The 26,712-nt window shown below is 29.3% G+C and overlaps 4 protein-coding genes and 1 long non-coding RNA gene across 5 annotated transcripts in view; 3 read left to right on the forward strand and 2 right to left on the reverse strand.

The window, feature by feature from the left end:
* The first annotated feature begins 8,098 nt into the window (after positions 1–8,098).
* Positions 8,099–9,230, forward strand: LOC124425610 (transcription factor che-1-like). Its single transcript, XM_046966162.1, has 2 exons — positions 8,099–8,777; positions 8,971–9,230. Exons 1-2 carry the CDS (start codon positions 8,099–8,101, stop codon positions 9,228–9,230), a joined length of 939 nt encoding a protein of 312 aa, XP_046822118.1.
* Positions 9,231–14,499: 5,269 nt separating this feature from the next.
* Positions 14,500–16,412, reverse strand: LOC124425374 (venom allergen 5.01). Its single transcript, XM_046965636.1, has 5 exons — positions 16,208–16,412; positions 15,389–15,559; positions 15,209–15,290; positions 14,993–15,119; positions 14,500–14,867 (listed from the first exon to the last, which is right to left on the reverse strand). The coding sequence occupies exons 1-5, from the start codon at positions 16,334–16,336 to the stop codon at positions 14,699–14,701; spliced, it is 678 nt and encodes a 225-aa protein (XP_046821592.1). The 5' UTR covers positions 16,337–16,412; the 3' UTR covers positions 14,500–14,698.
* Positions 16,413–20,859: 4,447 nt separating this feature from the next.
* On the forward strand, positions 20,860–23,843 carry LOC124425611. The gene is made up of 4 exons (XM_046966163.1): positions 20,860–20,881; positions 20,977–21,326; positions 21,746–22,007; positions 23,839–23,843. Exons 1-4 carry the CDS (start codon positions 20,860–20,862, stop codon positions 23,841–23,843), a joined length of 639 nt encoding a protein of 212 aa, XP_046822119.1.
* Positions 23,844–24,346: 503 nt separating this feature from the next.
* LOC124425548 lies at positions 24,347–25,381 on the reverse strand. Its single transcript, XR_006942529.1, has 3 exons — positions 25,304–25,381; positions 25,069–25,194; positions 24,347–24,417 (listed from the first exon to the last, which is right to left on the reverse strand). It is a non-coding gene; the product is annotated as an uncharacterized LOC124425548 (long non-coding RNA).
* A 371-nt stretch (positions 25,382–25,752) lies between these two features.
* The window catches only part of LOC124425462, a 1,242-nt gene continuing 282 nt past the window's right edge, over positions 25,753–26,712 (forward strand). The window contains exons 1-3 of the mRNA XM_046965816.1: positions 25,753–26,120; positions 26,284–26,577; positions 26,699–26,712. The exon at positions 26,699–26,712 is cut by the window's right edge and continues 282 nt beyond it. Of these exons, the coding sequence (XP_046821772.1) occupies positions 26,041–26,120; positions 26,284–26,577; positions 26,699–26,712 (388 nt within the window). The 5' untranslated portion in view covers positions 25,753–26,040. The remainder of the gene's footprint in view (positions 26,121–26,283; positions 26,578–26,698) is intronic.

The raw sequence follows: 26,712 nt of genomic DNA on the forward strand, positions 1-26,712 counted from the left end.
TTCATTATGTTTCTGACTTTGCCATTTTAATGTTCTTAGAAACAATATAGATATAATGTCGTTATATTTTCTTATGTCATATCCGTTATGTACTTACAAAATTTACAACATATTTCTACATTCGACAATTTGTGTATTTCGTTATTACTTAAAAATTTATATCCTTAAAGAATTTTTAATGCATGATTATTTTTTTCAAACTTATATTTTCTTATTACTTACTTTTTACTTAAATTATTATTTTATATTTATTACTTTTCTTATTACTTAAATTTTTCTATTTCTTATTGGAAAACGATCTGTTAGAACAGTCCTAGGATTTTTTTTTCTTTACACAAAAATTCCATGTAGAAACATAAATATCAAGAGATAGTTATTTCGTTTACTATTGTAATGTTTCTTTCAAGGTCATCGTAATATTCTTGAGTTTTTCTCTTGTTTTGAAAACAATATAAATCGTCATTACGTTGTCTAATTTTATATTTTCTAATAATTTAAAATTCGTAAGTGAAATATGATATAAGTGCAATATAAATATAAAAGTTTTATTATTATATAGTTTTTATTAAATAAGTGTGCATGTGTAGCTATACAGATATAGTTAACACCTGCAGGAATTATTGTAAAGATAAAAAATATTTATATAAGATTATTACCTTATATATACCTTATATATACAAAATGTATAAGGTAGTACCATAATACATTGATATAATATATATAGGAAAAATATAACAATAAGATAAGATTTATCTAAATTAGGTTCCTTTTACATTCGTGATTTTACACGTTTTTAGATATAAAGAAAAATATTGTGAAAAATTTACATTATATCGCAATTTTTAATCAGACTGAGTCAGTTTTATGGCGTATTATAATATTTTATGATGATTATTAATGGGTTACGATCACTCTTCTTATAATCATTTCACGTTATAATTAAATAAATCATCTTTCAGAATTTGGATTCAAGTTATACTTTATTTAATGTTAAATGAATTCAATTCTGATGAATGATTTAATTAATTCCAACGTAAGATTATTTAAATTTAATCGTGCATCCTTTATATAAGTATTTTTATTCATGCTTCGTTAATGGCTTCATAGACTAGACTTTGTCGCGTTCAAAGTTAGGACTAATAAAATTTCTATAAATTTGTCATGCTTTTTCTTATATCCTCTTCAATGGGTCTACCTGACATTAAGGTATTCTAACATTTTTGCAGCTTTTCATAAATAAATATTTAACATCTAACAGTAAATAGAATCATTCGATTTTCCTTGTAAATCCTACAAAAGGATTATAAATTGTCTACGGGATTATTTTTCAATTCATTCTTACTTAGATCATTATCATTTAAATTTTTTCGAAAGATTTCTCTTTAAAATAATTTCGTATTATTTATTTATTTGTTTGTTTTTCTTTTCAATTAAAAAATTTCAAATTATAAGTAAATCTCTTATATCGTGTCAAATCGTTTGTTGAGAATTTTTGTAATTTTCGAATAAGAAATTTCGCGCAAGAAATTCGAACACTATCGAATGATTTTTCGCCGATTTCGTTCACTGAATTTTCTTTCTAAAGAACGTTCAGGATGAAGACGATTGTGTCAACTTTGGCAAAGGTGCCGAAAAAGTGGCACCCTACTGTGAAATTTGTACGGCACTTTTCTTCGCGGATATGTCCAAGGGTTGGCCATTCGCGAGAACAATGACGGGACTGCTAGTGGATGAAAGATTTTTTTCTTTTCTTTTTTTTTTTTTTTTTTTTTCTTTCAATAGATGTATTATAGAAATTCGTTTTCGGAATTACAATTGGAATTATGTTTTCGAGGGGTATCAGCATAAGAAAATTCTTATAAATATTATCGAAACTTTACGAACGCTTCTTTGCAAATTTTTATTTCCCAAAATTTCTAATAAAATTTTCTATGCTACAAATGACATAGTAAACAAAATTTATAGAAAATTATTGTGGACATTTTTCTTCAAAAAATTTTTTATTTTCAAAATTTGCCATGTAAAACGATAACCATTTGAGGTGTATACTTTAAGAGTAGGCACTTATTTTGACTAATCAAATTGCGAGATAAAAGTTTGCTTGAGGTATATAAAGAAAAAAAAAAAAAGAGAGAAAAAAGAGAGAAAATAAAAAGAAAAAGCGCGGTTTCTTTACAATAAAACCGCGGAGGTTTTCTATGATCTCTCATGGAAGAGAAAAGTAAAAAGGACGTCTATAGTAATATTATTTTGGAGAATCACGGAGGGAAAAGTAGCTGAGTGGAGGAGATTCGAAAAGTGGAAAAAAGAAAAGAGAAGAGAAGAGAAGAGAAGAGAAGAGAAGAGAAGAGAAGAGAAGAGAAGAGAAGAGAAGAGAAGAGAGGAGACGTGCCTCTGTTCGTTCCCGATGGCACGGGCCATCTGGCAGAACGATCTTTTATATTTTATAGTATTTATCTCTTTCTCCTTCTCTCTCTCTCTCTCTCTCTCTTTCTATTTTTTTTCATTCGTGTCCTCCGTTCAAGGATAAATTCACTCATGTGGAAGTTCGTGAATCTTTTGATTAATGGCCGAATCGAGATAAAACCGCAGAGTGATTTTTCGTTCAATGATCTTTCTCGAATTTGAGCTACTAGGTATTCTCATTCATTTTCAAATTTTTATATTTTAACTTTGCTAATATTACAGATATCACTACGTTTAAATCTATATAGATTTTCAATTTTTATATATATATATATATATATATATATATATATCTAATTGTTTATAACTTTTGAAAAAGTTATGACATGATAATATTTCGATAGAAATTTCGATAGAAAAATTGAAACGATTTGTTCAAGAAAATTTTTTGTTACGAGATTTAGTATAAATAAAAAAAAAAATCCTTTGAATACTATCCTTTTTGTTATAGCATCCGAGTGTTCCATTCGACGACATAACAAAGATAACTTGTCAGCGTGGTAAAGGAAAAAAAAGGAGAGAAAAGAAAAAAGAAAAAAAAAAAAATGAAATATATCATCGACCGGTTTCAACGATGAATCTAACGGGATTCACTCGAGTGGAAGGGGCATAATCAAATTTAGGGCCGCCATGCAAGGGGCGGCGACTTTGCGGTTGTGCACATTTTCTATGCCTTTCTGTTTACTGGGAGGGTTGGTCCCGTTCGAGGGCTATAATAGGGCTTGCCATGACTTTAACCCTCGACTTCTCGACAGAAGTGTGAGTGGCTCGACCATCTTCCCTCAAACAGCCGTTTCCTTTCGAATTCATGCGAACTATAAGTACTATATCTATATGTTTATGAATCCTAAGCTTATGAAGCTTTTTCGTTACATCAAAATATCTAATCGCTTAATATTAATTTATATTAATATTAGTTCCTCAAGGAAATTTTCTTTTTCCTTCTTATTTTCGTTTTTCTTTATAAAACTAAAGAAATCATTCTGAGAAATGGATATACAAATTTACATATAAATATAAATATTAATTGTTAATTCGTAAATAAATATTCAAAATAATTAATTATTAATCAAGTATTCCTGATATTCCTATTAATACAGATTAGATATATAATATTAAATTGGCCAATAGATAATGTTGGAATTTGTATTATTTTTTATTCATTTAAATAAATAATACTGTACGATATTTCTTACTGAACATTCTGACAATATTTATTGGCCAATCTAAAAGTATATACTTGAATTATGCCTGGATTGCTACAGTATATAATATTGTATTAAGTTGGTCTAATTTTCAGAAAAAAAAAAAAAAAAAATGGCCAATCCAATAATACATCAATAGTTCCTAGATGATTATAAATAATTAATTGTTATTATTTTTTGAAACTTTTATTTTTTGTTCAGATCATAAAGAAGTTCTTAGGGTTGTAGTTTTATAACAATCTGAAAAAGAAAAATTAATTTAAAAAGTTTCGAAGATGAGCAATTGATTTTTAACATTATCTAGAAATTTTTGACCGATTTTCTATTCGCAAAGAAATAATTATAATTCGTAAGAGGAAAAAGAAAAATATATATATTTCGTTTTTCTTAAAAACTTAGGTGTATATATATATATATATATATATATATATATATATATATATATAACAGCAGGCGTCGCGTTTCTATTCATAACTTTTTAAATGAACAGAAGTGTTAGAAAAAAGAGAGAAAAAAAGAAAAAACAACTACTGCTCAAAATCATGGAAGGCACGCGTGAGCTGATAGAAATGATCGATCGACGATAGTACGTACATGCTTAAGATAGATATTTCTTTTTTTGCTTTCTCTTCTTCTTCTTTTTTTTTGCGAACATCAATCGCTCCGATTCAATTTTGAATCTATTGCCATAACCTACCTACTTTGTCCTATCATTTTCCAAAAACGCGGAATTTGATGTAGTTATAACAAAAAAAAAAAAAAAAAAAAAAAAAAGAAAACAGCAAAAAAAAGCAAAAAAAAGAAAAGAAAAAGAAAAAAGTTCGTTCTCGCTTAAACGAAAATTATCTATATTCAGGATTTTTCGTTCACGCTGATCGATCAGTCATTCGATATTGACAGATTCGACGAGATTTTTACTGGAAGATTTCTTTTTTTTTTGTGATCGGTCAATTTACTTTTGCTTGTGAACATGTCAAAAAAAAAAAAAAAAAGAGACAAAATGGAAAAAGAGATAAAAAAAGGGACAATCTTGAACAATTGTTTATTTTAATGTTAATTATAAATGTTAATTATAATGTAAAATAAAGATTTTCTATGATCCATTGATCAGATTTATTTCTGATCTATATTTGTTTTCGAACATATTAGTTAAAAAAGACACGTTGGATTTCAAAATGAAAGCATTATTAGAAAAGTTTCAAATGATGGATGTGCGGTTTCTCTTTTAAAATAACTTGTAAACTATAAATATGCGTAACTCGTGTTTGTTTAGCTGCATCCAAAAACCGCAATATCCTGATCTATACAAATCATTCTCTCTCTTTCTCTCTCTCTCTCTCTCTCTCTCTCTTTTTCGATGTAGGAACAACTAATATCAGAAGGTGCAATTCGTTGTTGTGACTTTCGAAGATTTAAAGTAAGACGGATCGGTGGGATTTCCAAAAGGAACACGACAGGAAGATTTTTCAGTCGACCTCGATCCATCATATTCAGCGTTCTAAATTCTTAAGTTAAAAGGAAAAGTAGAAAGTTTGTTGTTATCGTTAGTGAACTTTAAAATTTTTAATTCTTCTCTTTTCTTAAAAGGGAATCGGATTTTTCTCGTACAAATGGGCCTTCCTATAATATAGTTGTTTGAACATCGGATAAGTTCAAGAAAATTTGATTCGGTCGCCATTTTTCTTTTCGCATTTCCGTAATGTGAGAATTTCAAAAATAAAGGAAATAATGTTTTACGGTAAATTGTGATGCTACTTTTAAGAAATATTCAATTCAATTGTAATGTTATTACTACTACGAAATATTCCAAAGTGAACCGATGCTGATTCTTTTTTGAATATTAACAGTATCAATACTACGATATTTCGGAAATATTTGAAAAATTCTAAAATAACCAATTTTAAAATATTTAAATTAATTAATATAAAATGATATAAAATAATTAATGATTATCCCGTAAACTCGTATATCCGTATTGAAATTTTCTTTGTGTGTGTGTTTTTTTTTCTTTTTGTTTTTTTTTTACGCCATAAAAATATAAAAATTAGCTCATATCACAAAATAGAAAGTTTTCTAATAAAGAATCTATAATTTCGGGCAAAGCTATAACTGTAATTATAATATAAATTATAATTTAAATTCGGACCGAACGTTAAATCCTTTTGAGATTGGTCCCTCTCTTTGTGAATTCATCCCTGTATGATTTTGACAAGTAAGGGGTTGCCGAGTACATTGACACAAGCTATGCAAATTTCATAAGAGACGAACGAGAGAACAAGTTACATATTGGATATATAATTTTTATATTGGACATATGAAATAATTATTTATTATTTATTGTTTATAGGATAACGTTCGTTATAATTTAATCAGTAAAATACATTATCATATTTATATTAAAATATGATTAAATTTAAAAGCTTGTACGTTCTCTTGCATTTAATCAAAGATGGACCTACCAAGTTGAAGAAGACAAGAAGAGAAAGAAAAAAAAGAAGAAGAAGAAGATGATGAATAAAAAGAAGATCTTATTTAGTATTACGAAGCTCTTTAACAGGTTTGATTTTTCACGCATGCAGGGAAATCTTGTTGTATCGTTAAATACCATACGACGTGATCCGGACGGTGGAGAAAATCAAAAAAGAACGTCGTGACGAATGTCACAAAGGACACTAGGCTATATCGAATGGTAGCGAAGTCGGTTTTTGTATGGTTTCGTAGGTCGTTTGACAGAAGGGTGTTCTTCTCTTGGTTGACGAGAAAGAAAGAGAGAGAGAGAGAGAGGGGCAAATGTCGCTTTTGGAGGGTAGTTTCGCTTGGAGTATTACAATAAATCAACGAACGAACCGCTTTCCAGGGCTCCACCCTCGCAACTTCTCTACAATATATTCCATACACGATGCGATAATACAACACAAGAGAAACGGCAGTGTCCCTTTCATTGTTGTCCAAAGTGGTATCTTGCAAGTATCCTTGATGCGTATGACCTCTGTAAACGATTGTTTTTTCTTACTATTCATTATCCTGATATTTGGAATGGCAAGTTAAAAATTTTAACAACTTTAACAATTTTAACTTTTACTCATCATTTTTTACATCAATATTATTCAAATGCCATTTCTTCCATTATAAAGATAACAACATCTATTATACTCGTCCATTTTTTTTACCTGAAGTATTGTTCGTTCCACGCGGTTTCATTTCTTTCCTTTTCCTTTTTCTTTCTTTCTTTTTTTTTTTTTTTATTATCTTACAAAGATACACGAAGAATTTGCAGATACGAAAGAAAAAAATAAAACAAAACAAAAGATAAAAAAAAAAAAAAAAGAAAAACAAAGAAAAGACTAAGGAAAAAAATCAATATAAATATTTATTACACGAAGAGTATTATAAAATTTTTTCTAGAAACAAAATAAATTTATTGTGATACACTATATTACGAAATTTGCAGCAACAAACATATTCTTTTTAATTGGCTCAAGACCAAAGCATTTATATAACAAAGTCTTTCGTATTTATCGCGTTTCAGGGAACGCATATAAATTCAACCGAGGGGAGGAGGGAAAGAAATCTACGTAGCTTGAATCAATGGGCATTTGTATTTATGAAAATCTTTCATAAATTTTTTTGTTTTGTATCCCATTGTAGTTTCTTTTCTTTTCTTTTTTTTGTCTTCCGAAAGAAATTATGTTCGAAGCTAAGTAAATCTCATCTGATAATATGTAAAACGTACTTTTTTTTACATAAAAGGGGCACATTCTGGAGAACCAGTAGTGGGCATGTCTGGGGATTGCAACGCCTCGATCGTACCCCCTCGGTTTTTTCCATCCTCCCCTCTTTTTCGTCCCTTTTCCCTTCTCCCCATAGCTCTCCCATACAGTTGACTAATTCACGACAAAAGGATCGAGCGTCGTAAACCGAGCCTTCGGCAGGCCCTCCAAAAGCCCACCACTCGGTTCTTCTTCAAAGCGTGTCTCTCTCTCTCTCTCTCTCTCTCTCTCTCTCTCTCTCTCTCTCTCTCTGCCAATCATCTCTCTTTCTTTCACCCTTCTCTGGTGCGGTCCATCCAAGGGTACGACCCAATCCCAAGCAAGAGGGTGGGAACTTTTGACGGTATATAATCTTTCTCCTGAGAACGAATGAAACAGTTAAGTACGAATATTCGTTGTGAACATTTTATTTAAGAAAGAATATATTTAAATTGATAAAGAAATATCAGATTAAGTGTCAGTTATTTTTTCTTTTTATCGTCGTTTCATTAAAGAGATATAGAAGAAAAATCGTGGAAAAAAAGAAAAGAACGAAGAAGAAAAAAATCAGGGATCAAAATCTTGTAATAAGTTGTAATCGTTAAAAAAACACACACACACACACACACACACATATATATATATATTACCGTGATATTTCTTAAAATTTAAATCAAGATGGCTGAGAATTTTTTTCGTCCTTGGACGAACGAGAGTACGAAGAACATAGCGGAAAACAATGCAGAGGAAGAGGACTGCGATAGCATTATATCACTATTAATAGAAGATAATAATGCAGAATCACCGTATGAGGGTAATGACGAAAGAAGGAGTAACGAGTCGTTATCCTCAAATGTAGAAAATTCGGCTGAAGAACGAAGTTTGGATCCTGCACCGAGAAATTCAAATGAATACTTGTCCAGGGATAACGCACGTCCTAATGCGGATCAATTTACAAATGTTACTTCTATCGGCATGATAAATTTTCCACCTAAAAGCACTGCAAATTTCTTGTCATATTGCCAATTGGATTATCTACGTAACATGAACTTATATCAGCCATCGGAAATGTTTACGATACAGAACATGAATGGTACATGTTGGCCATCATCGAGCTTCCTTAACCTTAATGGATTTACCGATCCATGCTGTACCGCCATACCACCGGGAATTCATCATTATGATACACCAACAAGTTATACCACGTCCATTGAAAAAGCCGCCGAGTTGGTCAATTTACAAGATGTTGCGGCTAAACAAATAAAAAAATTTCGACCGAAGAAATTTCGCTGCGAGTATTGCGATGTGGCCTTCAGTAATAATGGTCAACTCAAAGGACACATTAGAATACATACAGGTAAAATCATTATTTGGATAGGCCGTATACGATACAATCGATTTGTCGTTAAATTCTCGTAGAAAGTTTCTCATCAGTTTTGTTACTGTTATTATCTTGTTATTTTTTTTTCTTTTTCTTTTTCTTTTTTTTTTATGATAGCTAATCATTTATAACACGTTAAAAATTAAATTATGATATCTTTTTGTTACAGGCGAAAGACCATATAAATGTGATACTGTGGGATGTAGTAAAAGCTTCACACGAAACGAAGAGTTGACTCGACATAAAAGAATCCATACCGGATTAAGGCCTCATATATGTATGCTTTGTGCAAAACGTTTTGGGAGAAAAGATCATTTAAAAAAACATACGAGGACGCACGAAAATCGTGATCCATATCACGTATCTGCATCCTCTTTGGATATTTTTTCATCTGGCATAGCTTTTCCATCGTATCTCTATCGAAAATGAAAAAAACTCTGATCGATTTGAAAGATTTTACAATCCAACAAGAAAGCAAGTAAGCAAATGAATGAAACTTCGATCAAAGAAATTTTATTACGAGTATTCCGATGTGACATTAAGTGATAATCCTAAAGGACACATCACAAGAATACATATAGGTAAAATTATTATTATTAGCGTGTGTACAATACGATCGTTTTAATGATTGTAACACAAATAATATCTATATATTGTATTAAGATTAGACATTGATTAGTCGCTGATGACCAATCATTTAACTTTTCATTCGAGATTTTTCATTTGCATTAATTTTTCATACTTTTTAATATCAATTACATTAACATTTAATGATATAACTTAGTGTTTTATAATCTCTTTAAAATGAATGAAATAAAATTACGTGATATGTTTTTTGTTTATAGTCGGAAGATTATATGAACTGTAATTCTGAGGGATCTGGCACAAATTTTACTCGAAATGAGAAATTGAACCCTCTGGTACGTAAAAACGTATTCATACAGGATAAATATATTACGTCATCATTTTCTTTAGATGATCTTCCCTTTAGAATAATTCTGAAGGGAAGGTCATCTAAAAAGAAAAAAAAAAAGCATACAAGGAGTATTCTTAAGAGTCACGTTGACTCCAATATCCACGGTAATAGTATAAACATTTTGTTGTATGATTATTATTAATTATCATACAAAAAAATGTTTATTCTTCGTACTAATCGTCTAGTCTTCCATATAACAATTTTTAATAATAATTTATTTTCATAAAAAGTATATATATGTATATATATATTTATTTATTATAGACGCTGCATAGAAAATGCAGTGAATTAGGCTACATACATAAATACGTGCCCAATATCGATCAGTCGAATTCATTTTGTGCCTACAATCTCTAAATATATATTTTAGATCAAATTTTGAGACGAGATTTTAATCAAAACGTTTGTGAAATTTTTTAATTTCTTACGACAGAAATATTCGATATATAAAAAAAAAAAAAAGAAGGAAAAAGAAAAAGAAAAAAGATCAAATCATATCAAATTAAATCAATAAAATCAAATTTGAGATCATATAAAATTAATTGAATTCGAAGATCTAATCAAGATTAACTCTTATAATGTTATAGAAATTTTTACAAGTGGTAAGTCCAAATTCTTTAGTTCAATGGCTTAAAAAATTACACGAACTTTTTGATCACATTTCGTATAATATATAGCCTGTATATAGATATATTTTATATTTAAATATATTTAATATATATTTAATATATCCATATATATATATATGTATATATATATATTTATATTTAATATAGATATAGATATATTTTATATACATTTTACATTTGTTACTAACGTTTTGATACTAATGTCAAGTTTTAAAACTAAATCATAAATAAATAATATTTTTACCAAGACCTTCTTGTAAATATCCAATAATAAATATATGCGATATATATATCTGTATATAATATAATAACACGACGTGTAAGCAATTTCTTTTTTTTTTTTTTTTTTTTTAGAATTTTTCTATGTACGTTATAATGTATTATATGAAACTTGTTGATCCATTAGAAATGTATCTTGCCATAATATATTTTATATACCAAACAAGAATAATAGTCTCGATGTTAATATCTTCTAATTTTATTCTTCAAAAGGGATTAAGATATTAAGAGAGAAATATATTAAGACTGTTAATTGATTATTGTTAATAATAAATAATAAATTGTTATGTTTTATTATAAAGAAAACTTTCTTTTGCCCTTCTTGTTTTTCCCTTGCACAAAATAAAAAAGGAAACAAAAAAGAAAATAAATATAAATATATATAAAAGGATAAATATGAAAAAACCAAAATAAATATGTAAATAAATAAAATCAATTGTAGAGATAAATAGATATAATGCAAAAATAAATAAATAAATAAATAAATAAAAAATGGATAAAAAAATGTTGGCCAATTTTGTCAACCATTTTTCTTTTGATCGAATCAAGCATGGCGTCCTAAATAAAGCAACTCGGTTGAAGTGGTTGAAGCACAACCCCTCTCTACTTCGTTGAAGTTACTATCGAGGGTGACGATATATATGAAGAGGGGAGGAGAAGTCAGTAGGGATGGTGGTTGTGCCCTTTTGCACTTCTGAACGATCGCCTTACCACAAGCAAGCCTATATAACCATCCCTTTCTCTTTCGTTTTTTTCTTCATTACAATACGTTTTTATAGGGTGACTCGTGTGGTCGGTTATACGAGTGTTATGGATAGGAGTAAGGGATGGAAAAATACGAAGGGTGATGTCTACGACGAGAAAGGGATAAAAAGATCGAAGGAGCAATTAATTTCTCCGTTGGAGTCAAAATTGAATCCCTTTTTTGATAGATAAATCGATAAAAGATATTATTTATTTTCGATTTATAAACGAATTCGCAGAAAATCATTAATGAAAAGTATAATTCATTTTTTTATTTTTTTTTATTTTTTTATATTAAACTTCATTAACTCAAATCATAAAATATATATAGTACATATGTAATATAAGTTCCTCAACTTTTTTTTTCTTTTTCTCTTTTTTTTTTTTTTCAACAAAATCGCGATCAAATTTAATATCTCCTTTTGAGATAGCACAAAAAACTGTTCTATCGCGGAAAAGAAATAAATAAATAAGTAAATACGTCGCGAATTGAAGAAATGGAACGGATGTTTCAATTATTGTTGTTGGCGTTGTATGGCGTGTGCGAGGAAAAATTAAGGGGGAAAAAAAAATCTAAGAAGTCGCGTGATCGTGTTAGAACTAAATGCGTTAGATTTTCACACACTTAGAGATTTACAAGCACGGTAGCCAGCCAAGAGCGAGGAGGACCGAAGAGATAGCATCCCTGCTGAGATATTCGTTCAAGCTCGTTGACACCCCCCTACCGTTCTGCAGAAATATGACAGCGAGCCCTCCTAACTTTCTTTCTTCGTTTTACTCTCTCTCTCTCTCTCTCTCTCTCTCTCTCTCTCTCTGCCGCTCCCAGTCGTTGCTTTAGGGTGAAAACCTTTCCCTTTTCTCACTCTATCTCTCTTTGTCGGTTGCAGCCTCTTTATCTCTCCCTCTCTTTCTCTCTCTCTCTCTCTCTCTCTCTCTGTCTGTCTCCGTCTATCTTGCTTTCATTCATTCATTCACTATCCTTTTCTACTCTATACTGATCCATCTGTTCTTCTCTATTCTGCCTATACAATCGACGATATTACACGAGGGTTAAGGTTTAAGCTTATCCACCGAAGCTAAATGATAGCTTAAATACACCAAGGATTACATAGATCTGCCTTAATCTTAACAGATTAAGACGATGTACTACTTAGCTTGAGAAGTTTACAATATCATAATAAGAGGATTTCGAAGGCGTTAGTTTCCTACTTTGACATAATATATATATATATTATTTTATAGTTCAATTCTAGTTATTTATATTATATATATATATATTTCTGTAATTTTATTAAAAATAATTAATAATTAACAATTAAAAAATAAATGAAAAAAAAGTTATTAATATTAAATGCCACGAAAAGTCATAATATTATTCCAGGTAGATTTGAACAAGTGTGAGGTCTTATAGATTCACAAAAAAAAAGAAAAAAAAAAAAAAATAAAGAAAAAAACCCCGTAAGATTATGAGAATTAAAACAAATAAATCGAATCAATTTATTACATAAACTAGAGGTTAAAATAGAGATTTATAAAATGATAAAGATACGCGAGTGAAAAATTTCTCTTTGAATTGTTATTTAATTAATTAAAATTTGTACCGTAATAAATGCGATATATGCGATGTAAATGTTCGATTGAAAGCTTCCCTAAGAGAAATTATGACTGTAATTAACGATCGTATTTGTTCTTCTTCTTGTTCTTCTTCTTCTTAAAAAATAAAGAGTCATTTATAATTGACGAATGATGAAAAAAAAAAAAAAGTATTATAAGAATAACCAGAATTAGCATGATACCGAAAATTTATCGGCGATCGTAAAAGTAATCTGGTAAAAAGTTTTAACGATTGAAAGAAATCGTTTATATTCTTAAATAGTTGTTTAAATCGTGTCGAAGCGATGGGACTTACTTCCTTGGATATATTTTGCGAAAATATATCTCATCCCTTCAGGTGTGTGCAACACCCGCGGTGCGTTGACTTCCTGACGTATGATCCTCTCTCTCTCTCTCTCTCTCTCTCTCTCTCTCTCTCAACACCTCCTCTCCCTGTCTCTTCACCTATCCCTCATTCTTTCTATATAAAGTATATACGAGAAATATCCTGGTGTGCACTCCAGGGTGTTAGATGTGTCACATTTGCTTTGAAAAACGACGATGAAATAGAAGAAGAAGGAGAAAGAGGAAGAAAAAGAAGAGGAAGAGGAACAGAGATATATTCTTTCGCGAAGAGTTCAATTCCATGGATTGAAGGAGGAAGAGGAGGAGAAAGAAGAAGAAGAAGAAGAAGAAAAAGTTTTGCTTCTTCTGCCTATTAGAATGCTAAACGATTTTTAAACTTTGTTAGAAAAGGACAGTGGTAACGTCCTATCGAATAATATGTCGGAATAGGTAACACAATAATGACGCAGGGAAACATTTCATGATATACAGGACCACCCGTTGTGACTCCTGGTGAGGTGGAGGATTTAGGTCACTGTTGCATCCAGGTTTACTGGAACTGCATCACGTCCTCCTTTGATCGAACAACTTCTTTTTACGTCGTTTCATCGTTAGATCTGAATTCCTAATATTTAGACTGACGGACGGAAATGGACGGGTCGTTAAAACGTTAAAAGGCGACGAAATTCGATACAACGATGTACTTCTTCTTTTATATTTTCTTTTACGATAAAGGAGAACCAAATATCATTCTTCTTTGTATATGATTAAAGGACTCGTAACATTGAATATAAATATTGCGTAACGATCGAATCGATTTTTATCTTTCTTTTTCTTTTATTTTTTCTACGATAATTTTTCTTTTTTTTTTTTCCCTCGCTACGGCAGATAATTATTTTAGTTACTTAATTGCTTGCCTTTCCCAGGATACGAATGTACGTATTACGTTAGTTTTATTTCATCCATTAAATCGCAACAAAATCATTGATTCAAATTACAAAATATGACAATAGAAATGATTGATCGGAATCGTTCATAAAATTGTTTTCATTCCTTGTAAATTACTCAAATTAATCGAAGTACGACTATTTTAAAATATGTTCGATGATAAGAATTAAAATAAAAAGAGATGTTTTTAATTGGTGATCATTGTTTCGTTATTATTTTGATAAATCAGATACATAGATTAAATAGATACAATTAGAAGGCTTATAAAAGCTGAAATGTTCTTAAGAAATGTTTATTATTATATCGGTACTATTCGTTTTTCTCGCATAAGAAAATGTTTGCGAATTCGTTTTATCTTAAAACGAATAAAGTTGAATTTCCGTTTACTTCTTTTCATAAATTGGTTCATTTCCAACATTTCCGGCGGGTCCGTAATTACATACAAGGTAATGACGGTGCCAGCCATTTTCAATATATTTTATACTTCCACAACCAATTTCCTTAGTTTTAGCCCAAACCATTTGAGTGTAATGGCCGACTTTATTTAGTTTACTAAACATTTATATTTCATGTTATTATAATAATAATAATAATAATAATAATAATAATAATAATAATAATAATAATAATAATAATAAAAATATTATTAATAAAATGAAATCTATCTTTTGACTTACTTCTTTGGTGATCCGTATTGATAATCTTTCACTTCATCTGACCACATTTTGACCATATTAGATACCGACCCGAATGAATCGGCTGTGGTACTTTGTTCGGCTATATTTTGTCCGACTGAATATTTTGCTAAAGATTTCATTTTTAACAATATTATTGCCTAATTATTAATATTAATAGATCGATAATTAATATTTATACTTTTTTATTTAACTTACCTGAATTCCTACAATTGTCATGACCATAATTACATTGATTAGCCCATACTTGGGCGATTTGAGCTAATTCATCATTCCATACCTATGCGATCAAAAATATATATATATATATATTTTTTCTTTCTATAATCTTTACCTTATAAAACATTTTCTTTTTTTCTTTTTTCTTTTTTTAATTACCAAAGTGTTCATACTCTTCGCTGGGGGCTGCGGTCCAGGATTACCTCTGGTCTCCAAGCCCCGTGCAACCTTTTGTCTAAATTCATTGTGCTGCTTTAGGATTTCTAATTTCTCTGCTTTCGTTAGACCACTGGCTTTCACTACGTTTTTACCGCAATTCGGTTTTGTCGACTATGAATAATTTTCGATTAACAATTATTATTCGTAACACACGACAATCGAATTACACGCTAGAGATGAAATCATTGAATGATTCGTTAACGTGGCGTTAAAAAAAAAAAAAAAAAAAAAAAAAAAAAAAACCAGAAAAAAAAGATTTCCAATTGCAATTAGGCGCATACTCATAATCGATTATATTCATTATTACGAGTCATTGACGATCATTCGAACGATAACTATTTCAAAAATTATTTATTACATCTGCAACGTAATTTTTCAAAGAAACAACTCTTATCGCGCTTGTTAATAGAAAACTATAAGCGAGAAGGCTAGATGATATAGGTGCATACGATTTGTTCTCTCCATTGTCGCGACTGAAAAAATATTCTTATCAAGAAAAGAAAAGAAGAAAAAAAAAAAAAGAAACAAATATTTAGTCACGTAAGTACGTACGTGCTTAAAAAAATATTTTAGAAAAGAAAAAAAAAAAAGATCTTCGTTTCATTCTCACGATTAAATAATCGTATACAACGTGAAGATTGTATCGTACAATTTTAATATAAATTATAATACGTAGATATAGATTTAAAAATAAAATGTGATGTGATTATTGTTTTAATGAGAAATAAATTAATAATTAGGAAGGTATAATAATCTTACAGTTCCATATTTGCAGAGAGTATGGATACCTGATCGACACTTAATTTTACAATAATTATTCGCCTCACTGAACGATAAATTAATTATCGTGGTAATAAGGATGAGATAAACGAATCCGCTGATTTTCATTGTGATTCAAATAATTCAGATTGAAGAACTCTATCGAAGTTTTCTTCTGAACTCATAGAAAAGAACGTACCGCTCGACTATTTATACTAGTTCGAAGTGTTATCAGGTAGACCACGTTATGGTCACGAATAAATTTTATGTTTATCTTTTCCGCATTGACTTATACCTTTTTTTCTCTTGATTTCGATATTCTTATCTCTTATATTGTATATTATTTTTTTTTTTTTTTTCTAATAAATATTTTATATGAATATTGCTTTTTTAATTGTCATTCCTTTTATTTCTTTTTCTTTTTTTTTTTTTTTTTCTTTCCTTTTTCTCTCTTTTTTTTTTATTTTTTTATTTTTTTTTATTTTTTTTTTGTCGAGAATCAATTCAATTTCATGCACAATTTTATATTAATTTCATAAGTTATATAGATTCGTCCTTGGGATAAATCATTTATGTATCGTCTTCTAAGTTATAAAGTAGCACCATTTTTATCAGTAAAAAAAATATAAAAATAAAAGATAAGTAGAAAAATAATACGTACACGGTTATCATAGTAGGATTAGATTCAAGATTCATTTTTCTATATGAAAACTCAACAAAATAATATAATAACTTGATTCAATTTCAATGGGAATTTTAATCCTTGATCAGGCATCAATTATCGTTTACGTAGGACATATTATATGCAATTATTAAATCTATCGAAAGGAAGATAATGGCAAACTATTGTATAACTATACGAAGGACATTTGTATAGATTTATACATTCTCAGGGCCAATTATAAAAGTTATATATTGAAATCGAATATGTTCAAAGGAAAAAAAATTATATACGTATATTTTATTTTATTCTTTTCATGTTTCTGAATCCTATTAAAAAATATAATTATTTAATAATTATCAACACAAAGGACATTAGAAGAAAAAAAAAAAATTATGGAGCATATAATTGATATTTCAAATAATTATTTCTTATCATAAAGCATATTCTTTACCTATAATTTCCATAAGTTATGAGAACATGACGTCTGTCATTTTTCTAAAAAAGGTTATTCATTAATTTTATTAGATATTCGATAAATAACACGTATAGAAGAGATAGTTTACATAATGTCACAGATATACATGTATATATATATATATATATGTATTCGATTTTTAATAGGACTATTAAAACATATCAAATATTTAATAGACACATAAAAAGCTTTGTTAGAAATTCATCTGTATCGATTGACGAACGTGTATCATTTTCAAGAATCATGCAATTCCACATTTTTTTCCTTTGTTTTTATCTATCTCCTTAAAAAAAAAAAAAAAAAAAAAAAAAAGAAAAAAATATTTTTATGGAGGACATACGATATGGACAATTAGCTACGCCTTGGAGAAACGGCAATGATTAGGTGTCATTTAAAAATGTAACATTAGAGAGGAATAATGGTTAAGTAAGTATATAAGGAAGTAAGTAATTAACAAGTCGTAATAAATATTATTATCTTGTTGGGCAATTTTTTAATTAGTTATATTTAAAAAGAAAATTTTTACGTTATTAGAAAAGTTCATTTTCGACCTTTCATCATCCCTTATTATTTTTTACTTTCTACTCTTAATCCTATTATGTATTATAATTTTTCATCATAAAAGGAACGATTTTTAAAATAGAAAATAAAAGATGATTGTAAAAATTCTTCAAATTTTTTAATATTATTCTATATTTCTGATAAGAATGCGACTTTGAAAAATTACATTTTTCTAAAGGTTTAAAAGTTATGACCAGTCAAACTGAAAATGAAGAAAGAGAGAGGAGAAGGTAGAAAGAGAAAGAGAGGGAAAGTGAGGTAGAGAGAGTCGGGAGTGTCAAGCCCCATCTACGACAATCGTAATTCTCTTTGACAACAAGTTGATCTCCTCTTTTTTGCTACCTTAAGAAATCGTTTTTCTTATAACTTTTCTTCCCTCTTCCTCCTCCTCCTCCTCCTCCTTTTTCTTCTTCTTCTTTTTTTTCCCTCTATTTCATTTTCTTTTTTTCATCCTCCGAATTCAGTGCTCCCAAAAAATTGGGTTCTTTAGTGGGCGGGTGGCTATTCTAGTCAACGAGAAGAATGAATGGAATCGAAGAAGTCCATTCAAGGAAGCACCTGACTTCTGATCTTCAATCGTGAGAATATCTTTTCGTGAATGTGATATTTTTTTCAATATATACACATACATGCATACATATGAAAAATCCTTTATCATAGAATATTCAATCCGAGAGCATCGATCAATTATCTTGCTTCTTATCGTAATATTAACAAATAATAAAGATTGCGAATTATGAAAGGATGAAAATTAATATAACGTCTGAAAGAGAATATACTTATATACATATTTTTGTTTTCTTTTTTATAAATTCATTTACTTCCAAGTAAAATGTGTACAATAGTTTGTAGTCAAAAAAAAAAAAAAAAAAAAAAAGGAAGGAAGACGGTTCTTACACCTGTAGAACCATGATTCTTTTCGATTTCGAACAAAATGTATCTGGTGTCCGGGACAAATCGAAAAGGTTAATAATAAAAGGTGGAGACGCGTAATCGGAATTCTTGCATGATCCGGAAATTTGATTTTCCGAGATTAGATTTGGAATTAGTAACGGTGTAGCGCCCAAGCAAAAGAAAAATGATCTCGTGGGAAGAAAATTGGAGCGGATCATCCGCTTCATTGAACGATCAAAAGGAAACAGCTGTTGTGTAGTTATCGTAGAACAAGAAAAAGAAAAAGAAAAAAAAAAAAAAAACGAAACAAAAGGGAAAAAGTTAGCGTAAAAAGATTTTCGAAAAGTTTTTCATAGAAAGGATGATTTCAAATGAAATCTCATTTCTTTTTCTTTTTATCCTTCTTCTTCTTCTTTTTTTCCTCTTTAGTATCCTTTTTCCCTTTGACCATCGTAGTTCTGTCTGTTTGTTCAGGATGAATTTTTGATTGTACATGGGGACATTTTATTGATTCTTTTCGCGTCAACCATGGTCTCGGAGTTCGAAATTCGAGATCGAATTTGTGTTTGCCGTCTTTATCTTTGGACTGTTTTCGAATTCTAAAAACAAATATATTTGGATTTTCTTCTAAATCAATTTGCTTGGATATTTTCATTTTCTCCTTTTTCTCTCTTCTATCTTTATCCTTTTCTTCCTGAGAAATTTCTGGTAATTTCTCTTTTATCCCAGGATGAGGATACAACATTATGGTACGTCCTCCTTTACCTTTATATACATATATATATATAAATTTTGAATGTAGAAAGAAAAAAAAAATATATATATATACATATATACATATATGATCTTTCTTATAAATCTTTTCTAATCGAATTAACTCGAAGAATAAATCTTACCATCCTGATCGCAGCTCTGTCTAATCATCGAATTTTGTCCAGTACACTTGTATCCCTGTTTACATAAATCCTGCATTTGATAAATAATATCATTTCGATATTTCGAGGATAACGAAGTATCTAATACGGTGGAAGACGTTGGTAAAATCCTTCCAGGTCCATCTGGACAATCGCAAGGTGGTTCGTATTCGTCTTCAATTAATTCCTTTTGCATTCTTATAATCATACGATTGTTATTAATTATCGCTTCGATTTCTTTATAAGGAAGTCCTTTCTTAGCTATCTTTGAAATTATTTCAGTTTTTTCCTTCGTAGGAATACAGTCTTCCTCTTTAATATCTTTCGATCCACAGTTACAATCGTTTATATCGTCAGAAAGTATCGGTGGTTCAGAAGAACACGTGCAATCGTATATTTTGTCAAAATTTTGACAAGAAGATATTACAGTTCGACAAGTTGGCGAATGATGGCTATGTGAATATGTTATTTATATATTATTATATTAAAATTATGTTACACACAAAGAAATATCTTTGTTAGCATAACAAAATATAATTATTTACAAGATCAGAAAATTTTCACATGCACACGCACACATATACCTTAAAAATTTGCAACAGGAGGTATTTGGGCAAGAAGGAGGTGGAGCAGTTTGACATCGTACCACAGTGTATTTTGATAGTTGGCTCTGTTGAGTTAGTTGAGTTTGTTTTGGTAAAAATGATTTAGAGCAATTTGGATGTAAATGAGTGATTTTAGGTGGCATACAACCACAATCGTAAGTAGCGGCGATCATGTTGTCCTTTTTAAATTTGAAAACCGAACCATAGTGAATTTGTTTCTGTATATATATATATATGTATATATGTATATTATTAATTTACATGATGATACATTTTGCTAAAATTTTTTTTTTCTTTTTATATATTATTCCAAATAATCGAATTCATAGCCGAAAAAGGGGGATGTTTGAAAAGTTTTCACGGTGTGAATATGTTTATTAAATTTAGAAAGGTGAGAAGATAGTGATATATATTTATATATACATGTATAATAAATCGATTGTAAAATAATTTTTAACCTCTAAAATGGCTATCATTGTTAAAAATAATTATTAGATATTGATTTATTATATCAAAATTTTACAAGTTATAATAGAAAAATGCAAACAATTTGTAAACCAGGTAGGATCTTAATGTATGATATGATTAATGGAAAAAAAAAAAAAAAAAAAAAAAATTATTGTTCGATTAAAATTATTATTATACGTGTGTATAAGATCCTTGCTGTTGTCCACCAATACTCGTTCCATCATGTCCACCACCTTGTTCATCGACAACAAAAATCAAAGATCCTTGTTCAAAGTATTACGAACAAATTGGTGCGGAAATGATAGGTAATCAATTGATCATACGTATGGAAAAAGATAAATCGAAATCCAAAAAAAGATTAGATCAATGGGATCCACCGTGCGATTGCGACGTTATCGAAATACAAAGGCCGACGAGTAAATCAGGACCTAAAGTTTTGAATGCTAGCAATAATAATCGAGTTTTGTTTCGTGTACAATCGAAAAGTCATATAAATAAGGAAGACCCAATAAATAATTCTCAAGCTATTTCTTACGAGGTTTGTTATATATCATTGTTAGTATGTATATATATATATCGATATATTATTATATTATATTATAATAATTGTATTATATATCAATAACCTAAAAAAAAAAAAAAAAAAAAAAGAAATTGATACATTAAATAATATTATCATTTTCATCATGGATGTAAATATACTTTTAAAAAATTATCACAAATTATTGAGATTTATTATAATCGTATATATACGTAAACTAATTGTCTGTAATAACGTGAGAAAATTAAGACACTAAATAATATTATCATTTTTAATGATCCTATCCTACAAGTTTCTTTCTTTTTTTTTTTGTATGTATAAAAATTGAATACGTATAAAAAAATTATTGATAATTATTGAGACAATTAATGATGAAATTAAATCGGATTTCCGTATATTTCATAATATTCATACAGATTGGTTCGTGCAAAGGCGATAAAAATATTAACGACGAATGTCGAACTTTCACATTTTATCCTTCATACGGTACTCCTGGATCGCAGGAAGTACATACCGATCAAATTACAGACGGCAATGAAAATGTTTGTTTGTTGAAAATCAAAAAGAAACCGGATAAGATGGAGAAATTTAAAAGAAACATCGAATTGGAACTTAGAACACCAAGACCACCTACGCCACCCATCCCTTCTATCATAAAAGCAGAACGTAAAGCAAAGGGTAAAGCAAAGACGAAGAAAAAGAAAAGCAAAAAAAAGAAAAGTAAAAAGTAAAACATTTTTCAAGATGAATACGTCACGGTCTACGTCAAAATTAGTTTTATATATTTACATATTTTTAATTGATTTAATTTTTAATTTGTATTATATCGATGAAAAAATTTATCCTATAATATAATCATATATCTTATCTCGATTTAAAATCTATATGAAATCAAATATGAATTTAATCTATCTACGAATTTCAATCTGAATTTCAATCTAAATTTTAATTTGAATTTTTTATCTGAATCAAATATGAAATATTTCTCTCTCTCTCTCTCTCTCTCTCTCTCTCTCTCTCTCTCTCTCTCTATCTGTAAATATGATATATTAATTTCAAAAACTTAATATAATAATATAATCTGATATTTAAAGAAAATCAATAAAAAATAATTTCTTAAAATTTTTACAAATTGTTTATTGAATCATGAATCATTGATGAAACGATGTAACGTAGTAAAAAAAAAAAAAAAAAAAAAAAAAGAAAAGAAAAAAAGAAAGGAAGAATACAATTTTTGGTATGAATGAATCTAATGGTGAACGAGTAACATAGTTACATTTCACCATGAACACCAATACCAATATGAAATAGGAACAGGCGTGAATATTCTTATAAAAGTGCACGAGTCAGCACATTTTACATATATCATACATATTTTCGTTCATTCATGGTAAGAAAATTTCTATTATCCAGAACAAATCGTTTCGTTACGGTGAAACATTTTCTTCCTTTACTTTTACCGCTTTTACAGGTATTTCTTCACGAAGGTATTTCAACGTCCTAACTTCTCAATAGTTCTTTGGTAAATAACGACTACGTTAAGATGACAATTTATAATGATTGATGATCGCAAGATCTCTTTCTCTCTCTCTCTCTCTCTTGAGGTTTTCATATTATTGTACTTAAAATCAACATCGTAATTACCGTCTAACATTTTCCTAGATTTATAGATATTATAAACCCTTAGACGATTTTCAAAGTAAAAACAATTTTGATTTTCTAAGTACACAAATACTTTTTCTTATTTCTTTTTAAATATCTAAAAAATAAAGTCAACTAATTCTTTCGTCGACTAAGATAAATCCGTATCAATTTTTTCATTCGAAAATAATTATAAATTTTGTACCTTTTATTCATTTGTTCATACATTTTTCAAATTTTCGCCGAACACGTGCTCTTTGTGATAAAAAAAGAAAAAAAGAAAAATAAAAAAAGAAAGAAGGAAGAAGAGGAAGAAAGAGAAAAAAAAAAAGAATTTTATTCGGAAAAAGACTCGTCGTCTTCTTCAGGATTATTAGAAAATCGAATGAATGAAAGGAAGAAATAGTGGGAGGGAGGGAGATAGGGAGGTAGGGAGAGAGGCTGGATAAAAGAAGAAGAATAGCGTAGAGTGAATGCATAGAGGAGAGTTCATAAAGGTATAGTTTGGCACGGTGTGTGGTCGCTTAAAGAGGTCGACAATAATACATAATAGAATCTAATAAATTAGGAAGCTACGCGGAATAGTTACATTCTCGATTCACGAGAAATACTATGACAAGTATGATCGTAACTGTTGGTGCTTGAAAATCTTCACATCGGCTTTTCAATTTTGGAAGTTCAAAACCGCGAACAATGCGTTTGTGGTTGAAACTTGAATGGAACGACAAGTGACCGCAATATTCTAACACGCGGGACATGTTCTTGAAAAGTTTCTTCGAGTAAGAAGACGTCTTTGGACATTTTAAAAGAAGAATCGCCATAACTCAGCGACAAATCTTTAAATTCTCCATTTGGGATGGGGTTTCAGATTGAGGAAGAGAAGAGGTGGTGGGAGGGACGAGGATAGAATAGAAAGTTGAGAGAGAGAGAGAGAGAGAGAGAGAGGAAAATCATTCGAACGCAAAAATTATCTATCTATTTATCTGTCGTTTATACGTATAAGATATATTTTTCTAAAGATTTCTTTCATTCGTACGTATTCGTCATTATCTCGTTTATGATCTATGAATATTATCGATCCGTGAAATTTTTCATTTCGAAAGAAAAGAAGAAAAGAAAAAAAAAAATTGATAAAATATATTCGACTTTGATTATCTTCATTTTTTGCAAATATCATATTTAGAATGAATTTTACAAAAATATTTCTCGTAACTCGTTTATCGGATATTAATTAATAAAAATCGAATTGCATTTTTTTTTTTTATATTAATTTGTAAAATAATATATAACAACAATAAAATATATATTTATATATCTATACACACATACATATATACATATATATATATATATGTAAAGGAAGTATACTTTCTTCAGGTAGATTTGCCGCGCGTCTCATGATCCGCCCTTCCATTGTCCTTTGTTATTTACAAATTCTTTTTGTTACCTACAAATCGAGCCGTTAAGATTTGGAAGAGAAACGGGCAGTAAGAAATAGAACGTAGAAGAGAAAGTTAGCAGGAGAATTCATACGGATATTTATAATAGATAATATATATTAAATAAAATTTAAATAGCGTGAATAATAAACGTAAATTGTCGTTTCTTTGTTCACAGAGAAACATATTTTCGTTTATCATCTGACATAATTAATAAAAGATATTATATATATATATATATATATATATATATATATATGATTTCTAAGAGATCAGAATTTTATCGTTTAAGGATTCAAATGGTTATACAAAATTTACGTGGAAATCTGGTAGGGTGTTCTCATTAATAACGTTAATGACTTGGCAGGGTAACGAATGGAACAAATAAATCGATAGATAGATACACGCAGCAGGTGGTAACATTTTCCTAGAGGGTGGTCTTCCACATTTTGATTGTGCCAAAGGAAAACGGTGGCTATTGAAAATCGCAAGAGATGATGCTGCTCGGCCATTCGTTGGATTTAACGTCGACGAAATCATTCGTAATATCATCATTATATAATCCGCAGACATATATATATATATATAATATATAATATGTATATATAGAATATATACATAAGAAAATGTCGTTGGTTGTAACCAACGGTTGCGGTTACCGTCGCTTTGTAACGTTGTCCTTCAGAATCTCTACGTAATTATAATACGTTGGTAAACCCTAAAGGACCCCAACCGAGAAGCTTTACTTGTCCTATCCAGGCACTTTGATCATCGAATTTATTCCCCTGTCAGCACAAATACCATTTATGGTGATACGAATATTTCCCCCTCTCTCTCTCTCTCTCTCTCTCTCTTCCTATCTATCTTTGAATACTTCCTAAACAAATTTATTACCTCCCGTCGTTCTCTTTCACGTTTTCTCTTTTTCATCACTTGCCAAATACCACCTTGTAGATTTCTACACACATACACACACATATGTTGATATACGTATCCGTGTATATATATATATATATATATATATATATATTAAAACTCAGCAATGATCTATAATGTGATATTCAAGAAATTTAACTTAACATATTTGTTAAATAAGAAAAATAATTTCAAGAAGAACATTATATCGAACGAGTTCGAATCAATGAATCATACCAATGAGATATTTCAAACAATTGCTTTTAAATGTCATATGTCAATGAAGGAAAAAGTGTACGTGTAAAATTAAATAATAAGTGAGCCATCGTGTACTCTTTCTTTTTTTTTTTTGTTCTCCATTTTTCATTCTTATCTTTTTTCCTTCAAAATTTACAAATTGATATGTTAGACATTACACGTTGTTATCTCACTTTATCGTGAAGTTATTGATGTTTCTATATATGTATACACACACACACACACACATATATATATGTATAATTTTTATATTTGTTATCTCTTATCTAACAAGTGAATGTGCACGTTTTTGTCATACGTGACATCCGGGTAAATAATTATCTCCAAATTCGTGCAAACGTCGTATACGTTTTATATGTATACCTTTATATACAACTATACATAATCGATTAATGTTCTCTCCTGATTTTTCCCCCCTTCTTTTGGAAAAAAAATAAATATAAATAACACAATTTATCATGTTGGAGCCGTTGATAGTATTGACAGTTTTAAATTGTTTATTTATGTTCAGCTCGACCGTGACCACGTGCGCATTATGGTAATAAATTAATAACATTATTACATTCTTTCTTAAAAAGAAAAAAAAAGTAAAAAGAGAAAGAGAAAAAAGTATTTGACGAAAAAAGGAAAAAAAAAAAAGAAAAGAGGAAAAAAAAAAGAAAAAGAAATACTTATGGATAGAATAAAAATTCATATAATAGGTGGCAATATCGACGTCATCGTTGTTACGATGTCAGAAAGGTTCCATCATCTCGACGAACTTGTAGATCTCACATAAGAAAATCTAACAGCTGTACGAGTTGTCACGTTTCCAAGAAAATTGTCCAATCAAAGGTAGACGATAGAAATCACGTTTTTGGCAGCGGTAGATCTTTTATGAATGCCGATGAACAATACAAGAAAAAAATTTTGGACGAAACCAAACCTGCAAGCAAGCTTAGATATTTGTCCGATTATAAAAAGCATAAAGACGAAAGAAGGATACATCCTTTTACGTAATTATATTAATAAAAATTTATTAATTGGTGATAATTGATATTATCATAGCATCGTCGTTAATATATGAATATGACCGATTTTTTTTCTTTTCTTTTTTTTTTTTTTTTTTTTTTTTAGCGAACCATCAACCA

This window comes from Vespa crabro, chromosome 7 (genome assembly GCF_910589235.1).
Source record: "Vespa crabro chromosome 7, iyVesCrab1.2, whole genome shotgun sequence".
Classification (NCBI taxonomy): domain Eukaryota; kingdom Metazoa; phylum Arthropoda; class Insecta; order Hymenoptera; family Vespidae; genus Vespa; species Vespa crabro.

Bases quoted from the DNA above. Each gene is read 5' to 3' on its own strand.
- LOC124425374 (XM_046965636.1), bottom strand. From the start codon at position 16,336: ATGAAAATCAGCGGATTCGTTTATCTCATCCTTATTACCACGATAATT. The intron at 15,560-16,207 runs GTAAGATTATTA...AATTATTCATAG, and splicing joins CTCTCTGCAAATATGGAACT to TCGACAAAACCGAATTGCGG. The intron at 15,291-15,388 runs GTAATTAAAAAA...TTGATCGCATAG, and splicing joins CGAAGAGTATGAACACTTTG to GTATGGAATGATGAATTAGC.
- LOC124425611 (XM_046966163.1), top strand. From the start codon at position 20,860: ATGCAAACAATTTGTAAACCAG. The intron at 20,882-20,976 runs GTAGGATCTTAA...CGTGTGTATAAG, and splicing joins GCAAACAATTTGTAAACCAG to ATCCTTGCTGTTGTCCACCA. The intron at 21,327-21,745 runs GTTTGTTATATA...ATATTCATACAG, and splicing joins CTCAAGCTATTTCTTACGAG to ATTGGTTCGTGCAAAGGCGA.
- LOC124425610 (XM_046966162.1), top strand. From the start codon at position 8,099: ATGGCTGAGAATTTTTTTCGTCCTTGGACGAACGAGAGTACGAAGAAC. The intron at 8,778-8,970 runs GTAAAATCATTA...TTTTTGTTACAG, and splicing joins ACACATTAGAATACATACAG to GCGAAAGACCATATAAATGT.